Source organism: Anarhichas minor, unplaced genomic scaffold (genome assembly GCF_050575085.1).
Source record: "Anarhichas minor isolate MPS153535 unplaced genomic scaffold, ASM5057508v1 ptg000014l, whole genome shotgun sequence".
Classification (NCBI taxonomy): Eukaryota; Metazoa; Chordata; class Actinopteri; order Perciformes; family Anarhichadidae; genus Anarhichas; species Anarhichas minor.
Window position 1 is genome coordinate 7398187 of NW_027466460.1, and position 6748 is coordinate 7404934.

Consider the following 6748-nt stretch of genomic DNA (forward strand, 5'->3'; position numbering starts at 1 on the left):
TGTCCTACTGTGCTTTCAGTCGCCAAGAAGCTAAATGTTCAGACAAGTGAGGTGCGGTAAGGTGGCAGACGCTTAACAAGATACATTTACCAGCAACACGTTAATCATTATGTTTGCTCTGCTGTGTTGGAGCATTAATCACTCTAGGTTTAAAAAATGTTTGCAATATGAGATAGCTTTCAGTCTGTGTTGTAATTGTTGGTCAGGAGAGGACACTAACACTGAATGGCGGTGATGAAAATCATAAAATGTGAGAAGGAAGCGAAGCCAAATGACTTCCAGTACACTCCAAGAAGTGGCAGAAGAAGAACTGATGACATTGGGTGAAGGCAGGGTACACCCTGGACAGGTCACCAGACTATTGCAAGGCACTTAAACACAGACCATTGACATTTCACCTTATACGGTCAATTTAGAGTCATCAAATAACCTGCTGCATATCTTTGGACTGTGGGAGGAAGCCGGAGAACCCGGAGAAAACCCACACCGACGCAGGGAGAACATGCAAACTCCTCACAGAAGGGCCGTCCAGCCCTGGATCGGCCCTCCTAATGTGAGGTGACCGTGCCAGCTAAACCACCGTGCAGCCCCTGAAAATAAGATGTCAAGAGAAAAGATTGACTGACTGGATATGGTATTAATTCACTTTCATTGTTTATTTGATGACGCAAACTGGGGCAAGTATGGAGGAGACATGGGAGAGTTGATATGATTCAGTGACGGTGATAAGACGTTGTTGAAGAGTTTAAGGGTTGATTGAGTCAGTATCTGTGGCTGGAGTGGGAAGACTTTTTTTTTTTTACTGCTGGAGAGGAGAAAAGTCATAACTGTGAGATTATCCCACTACACTGGCAGATTAAATAAATAATGTTGAATATGAATATATTCATATAGTCCCATTTATGTAATTATGTCACGATCAGGCTTTGCCTTCTGTGTTCTGTGTGTTTCTTTCTGTAGCTCCTCACTCTACATGTCAGCCACTCCCTCAGCACCAGTCTAACTCCCTTCACCTGCCTCTGATCACTAATCAAGCACTCCCTCATCAGCACAACTCTCCTCACCTGTTCTAGCCACGATATATACCCCTGCCTCCCAGTCGTCCACTGCCAGATCATTGTTTGTGTTCTACCCGCCCGCTTGGCTTGGCTTGGCTTGGCTTGTTTTGTCTAGTCCCGTCCTTGTCTAGTTCCTGTTTAGTTCCTGTCTTGGCTTGTCTAGTTCCTGTCTAGTTCCTGTCTTGTCTAGTTCCTGTCTTGTCTTGTCTTGTCTTGTCTTGTCTTGTCTAGTTCCTGTCTAGTTCCTGTCTTGTCTAATTCCTGTCTTGTCTAGTTCCTGTCTAGTTCCTGTCTTGTCTTGTCTTGTCTGGTGCTTGGACTCCCTGTTGTGTATGGTAACCATTCCTATTTGTGTTAATAAACACTTGCTTCACGCTACTCTGCCTGGTCTGCGTTTGAGTCCTCCATCATGCCCCGTGACAAATTATATGTAATCAAAATTGATTGATTTAAAATAATAATGCAAAACTTTGTTTTTTAAGGAAAGTAATAATAAAACATTAGATTAGACTGAACTCTTGACAAGAAAATGCAATGATGCAATGTCATCTTTACATTCAAAAATTAAGTGAAAGTATTAGCATCAAAATATGCTTAAAGTGACAAAAGTAAACATACTTAATTTATAAATTCACCTGATTGGACATGACTGGAGAGGCACACACACCTGTCTATATAAGATCTCCCAGCTGATGCCTTATGAGACCAGAAATGAAGCCATGAGCTCAAAGGAATGTCCTGCAGAGCTCAGAGATATGATCTTGTTGAGGCACTGATCCTGGAAAGGCTACACAAAAATCCTGTTGCTTTGAAGGTTCCAAAGATTGACCAAGATTGAACAGTAAGACCTTAATTCTTAGAGTATATGTTTGGAGGTAATGAGCACCGCGCAATACCATGTAGAGTGACTTAAAAACAACTCCGTGAAAGCCCTGCGGCTCAGCTAGAGACGGGAGGATCTGCAAAGAATCCCCAAATCACGTGTGCAAAGCTTCATACCCAAGAAGACTTGAGGCTGTAATCGCCGCAAAGCTGCTTGAACTGAGTAGCGATTTAAGGGTCTGAATACTTATGTCAATGTGTTTTCTTTAAATAAATTGAAAAAAAAAAAATCTAAATTATTGTTTTTGCTGTCATTATGGGATATTGAGTGAGGATTGAGGGGGAAACGATGAATTTAAACGATTTCTAGCAAAACTACTTAAAACAATTCATGTCCTCTTAAATGATTTGTCTATAAAATGTTAACATTCAAGTGAAACGTACTAAATAATGTTGAATGCTCTATGGCTGAGGAGAATCAAAAATGCTTGAGAAAAGCCTTGCATTGATAATGCTCCCAAAAGTATTAACTGATCTGGATTTATGCTGATAAAATGTTCAATATTTTTGTCCTCACAGGACACTGTAGCTTCCAAAGAACCACTCAGGTTCAAATAATAAACATAGAACTGAGTTTGTTTCGCACCTCAAAAAATGCTTTCGGACAAGCTTACTGTGATTGACAGGTTGCTGCTGCTAGCAGAACCATATACGGTGTCTCTACGTCACTCCTCCACAAACCAACGTGTGATGTCACGATGACTACGTCCACTTCTTATATTCAGTCAAAGTTTTGACAACCTTCAAGGTGTTTGAAACTGCAAATCACATTTTTTAGGTGCAACATTTTGAAACTCTTGTGCAAAATACAGAAAGTAAACAAACACAGCTGTTGTCAGACTACATCCTCTTTAATAGAAAAAAAAAAGTCATTCTATTTAGTAAACAAAACATTTTTTTTACACAAATGTGTGATGGATTTGGAGAGCGTTATATGATGTGAATCTGGATGGTAAACATTTGAGGGAACATGTTTGCATCTCGTAAGTCTCTTTAGTTAGTGCTTAAGTAATTGGTAAAGACTCAGTAGCTAAACATGTGTTAACATATCATGTGACCCGTGCTGACTTCTATCCTCACGTTTGATGCTTTTGTGCGTTTGAATTTTCAGCACACATTCATTTCTCCCAAAAAATTTAAGGTAGAATTATGATTGGAAACTTAACCTCAGATGTTATTACTGCCCCTTGTTAGAGGATTCATGCATTCACAACCACTGATTTACTCATGACGTCAAATAAAGAAAAATGTCCAATAAATATGTCCAATAAATATATTCATTTGTGTAGATAACCTAAATGAAGGGCAGCTTAAGGCGCAGGCAAAGCAAATTATACTTATTTGTTTCTAAACACTTTGTCAGTTAAATCACCTTTTAAGACTTGATGCAGTTTAGTCGTATACTGTTGAACAATCATAAGCATTTTGGTCAATTTCAGCTGAAAACCTCATCGGGTTTTAGTAAACTGTGTACCACATTTTATGTATTTATCTGAGAATCACTTTTATACGTTAACCCACGGCTAGATTATTCTGGCACTTACCCGTTACTTAAGCAACTAGACCCATGAAGTTTATCCGAGTGTTTCTGAATCATTCTGCTCTTTCTGTGGCGACTGTGGCCACAGCTGTTACATAGTAAGGTCCCTCTCTGAGATAAGTCTTCAGACGAATGTACTACTGGCTGCCCAGTACGTCTGCTGCTGTCGATGAACCAACAAGGGACCCCACCAGCTCAAACTTAGCATCTTTGGCATCCTTTGTCAGACCCATTGACCGATCCAAAACGAACTCCATGAAACTGGGAGTGCTGATCATTAACTTCTGGCCCCACAGCTGAGTGGCAATGGCCTGGAAAACACACACAGATACCCACTGATGAAGACAGAAATATTACTGGAGCAATGATGATGGTGTCATGCTTTTATGTAATCATACAGGATATAAAAAGGTCAGTAACAGGGAGAAAATGAAGGTAGTTGGAAAGAGTGTAGCACTCACGGTGAATATCTGCAGAGCCCCACAGTGCAGCTCTGGGAACGGCTGAGTGCTGATGTTGCGGATCATGTCCATGGGCTGGTTAGACAAAAGATGGAACTAGGACTCTGTGAGGGCCAAGAGGTCTTCTGTCTGCTCCTCTGGCTGCAGTACAACATTAAACATTCAGAAACTGATCAATTTTTTAAGATATTTTAAAAAATGAATAAAATGACTGTTCCTCATGTGTGCACACACATACCTGTAGTGTGAGAAGTTGTGATATCGCATCCAAGCTGCGCACTCTGAGCTCTGTAGCTCCAGCGCAGGCAAGCTGGCTCATCCTTGTTAACACAGCCTTGAACTTTTCTCCTGAGGACACACAGAGAATCAGTCACAAAGAGCCCAACACATCTAATTAAAATAAATATTTACATTCGAGAGGAGCTAACTTTGAAAAATTACAAAGATGACAAGCTAACCTGCTTTTTGAAGGACCTGCTTGCCCTCCACAGTAGTCCCGAGTAGTCCTAAAGTGTCCAGAGCCACACCGATCATTGCAGCGTCCGGGTCCAGAGCCATCTCAAACACCTTGTTCTGGAAGGCCGGGTAGGTTTCACAAACCTGCTGTGGGCTGTCCATAATGGCCAAGTTTCCAAAGAACTTCACCAAACCTAAAAGGAGTATTATTCAAACTGTAGAACTGAATTGCCACCTAAACATAATATTTCTGTGATTTCTAAAAAGAGACCCACCAGGAAGGTAGAGGGAGGAGAAAGGGTCGGTCTCTGCTCCCCTGATCATGTTAGAAAACTTGTCCATTATACCCTGCTGGGCCAAATACTGCCGACCATGCTGACTTTGGGCTAAAGTGGTCACCATCTCAATGGCTGTGGCTCTGGAGAAAAAGACAACAACAGATACACATTTACATAATGACAGAAGAGTGGAGACAATTGCATAACAATATAGCATCCCTTAATTTGCAGTAATTATAATTTTCCTCACAATTTCTAAGTTCTCATTTATATAATTAATCTTATTACCTGATCAATACATCACCTCCTGTCAATTCTCCAATCAGTTGAGAAATGAAGCCGCTTTTGGCACAGTAACCAAGGGAAATGGGAGATACAGACGAGATTTCAACCACCAGCTGCAAACAGCGAGAAAAGTCTTTATTAGGGATTCAATATGAGAGCTGTTTAATGTGGGTATGTTACTACGCATTACAGACAGACTTTGATAGAACTAAATCTAAGTGCCCACATTCTAGCACGATCTCTTGTTATCATTGGTCATCTTTTCCACCGATCCCATCAAAATAAATGTACTTTAAAAAGAACAACAACACAAAAAAAGGTGCCACTTTTGGATTATCAGCCACAAAGAAACCCAAAGTAACACACAGTTGAACGTACCTCATATATTCTGTATCTGACTACGTCACTTGTGGCCATCACATCCTTCATAACTTTCAGCAGGTCGCTCTGGAACAAAATGTCTAACCCAGGCTTGGAGTGACTCCGTTTGGACCTTGATGGCCAAACCTATCAACAGAGAGAAGGCAATTTTTTTTTTTCAGAAAAAACTACTTTCTGATTGACTGGCAGGTATTTGCAACAGGTCAAAAGTTAAACCACTGCTCTACATCAGTGAGCAAATAGCTGCAGTAGCAACAGTACTGTTACATTACAAGCACAAGTCCACGTACACTGCAATTGTGGATATAACTGCAATAATACCCATGTCTTGTCTTGAGTCTGTTTTTTCAGAAAACGTTGAACAGTGGACTGAACAGATTAAACATTTTTTCATGATTTTAAAGATGAACATCTCAGGAGACAGTTGTTTGGAGTCCCATCCGCCTGGAGTGGAATTCTAACAAGCCTTTCATACATCTGCCATTCACTCCTCTCACACATGCTCATTTGTTTTCTCTCATTGTTTGCTGCTGTCAATCAGGATATCAGCTGCTCTGATCAGCTGGTCCCTTCTATCCAATAGTACATTCATGTCACTGTTACTTCACCTCCCTATCACCGCCCAGTCATCGCATAATCATCAACTTCATCATTTCATCAGCCTCGTCAGCCATCATTCATTGTCTGGACTCCGAGTGGGGATTTATCTTGCTGCTGCTCAGAGCAGACGTCCCTCAATTACAAATCTCCCTGTCGAGTCCAAGCTCCAAATACTCTGTCAGGACTTGATCATCACACAACATCTGTTTATAATAAACTATTGTCTTAATAATATATTTTTTCTTCATCTTACTCGTCTCTCCTGATTGAAATGATATAATACAACGAATGAGCATTGTTACCTTATAATAATAAGCTACTATCTGCATTTAACATGTGAATGAAGCAGGGACAAAGAAAAAAATGACAGTGTCTCTTGTTCCTCCTGTCAGGCACTTTAAAGCAACAACCTGAAGGCCTGGAGTCATTAAATGTCGCAGGGGTTTCAGTCCTAGCAACTGGGGCAATTGTTGAATGTTTCCATAACTTTGGGACTCTGTTGCTCAAAAGACAGCATAAAAATAAAATGAAGGACGCTACAAGGCTGCTCAGATTGTTGTTGTTGCCACAGATATTGTCGTGGTGTTCTCATTGACAGCTACAAGTAAATTTACAGTCATGCTTCATTTTTCTTCTTCTATATTGTTCGACTTCCGTCAGTGCAGAACATCATTTAGACAGCACACCTTTGGATATGGTTTAAGTATTTATTGGGATTTTCACAATATTATTCAGACTTCATACATTGCATAACAAATATCCTGTGGACAGGCTGAGTATCACTGTCAATGTCAATGAATGTGATTT

General features: G+C 40.5%; 1 protein-coding gene across 1 annotated transcript; it reads right to left on the bottom strand.

The window, feature by feature from the left end:
• Window positions 1-3421: 3421 nt before the first annotated feature.
• LOC142949993 (26S proteasome non-ATPase regulatory subunit 5-like) lies at window positions 3422-5447 on the bottom strand. The gene is made up of 7 exons (XM_076091898.1): window positions 5339-5447; window positions 4964-5073; window positions 4673-4815; window positions 4400-4591; window positions 4180-4289; window positions 3942-4082; window positions 3422-3791 (listed from the first exon to the last, which is right to left on the bottom strand). Exons 1-6 carry the CDS (start codon window positions 5387-5389, stop codon window positions 4038-4040), a joined length of 651 nt encoding a protein of 216 aa, XP_075948013.1. The 5' UTR covers window positions 5390-5447; the 3' UTR covers window positions 3422-3791; window positions 3942-4037.
• Window positions 5448-6748: the final 1301 nt, after the last annotated feature.

Bases quoted from the DNA above. Each gene is read 5' to 3' on its own strand.
- LOC142949993 (XM_076091898.1), bottom strand. From the start codon at position 5,389: ATGAAGGATGTGATGGCCACAAGTGACGTAGTCAGATACAGAATATAT. The intron at 4,592-4,672 runs GTGGGTCTCTTT...TACTCCTTTTAG, and splicing joins CTCCTCCCTCTACCTTCCTG to GTTTGGTGAAGTTCTTTGGA. The intron at 4,083-4,179 runs GTATGTGTGTGC...GTTGTACTGCAG, and splicing joins CACAACTTCTCACACTACAG to CCAGAGGAGCAGACAGAAGA.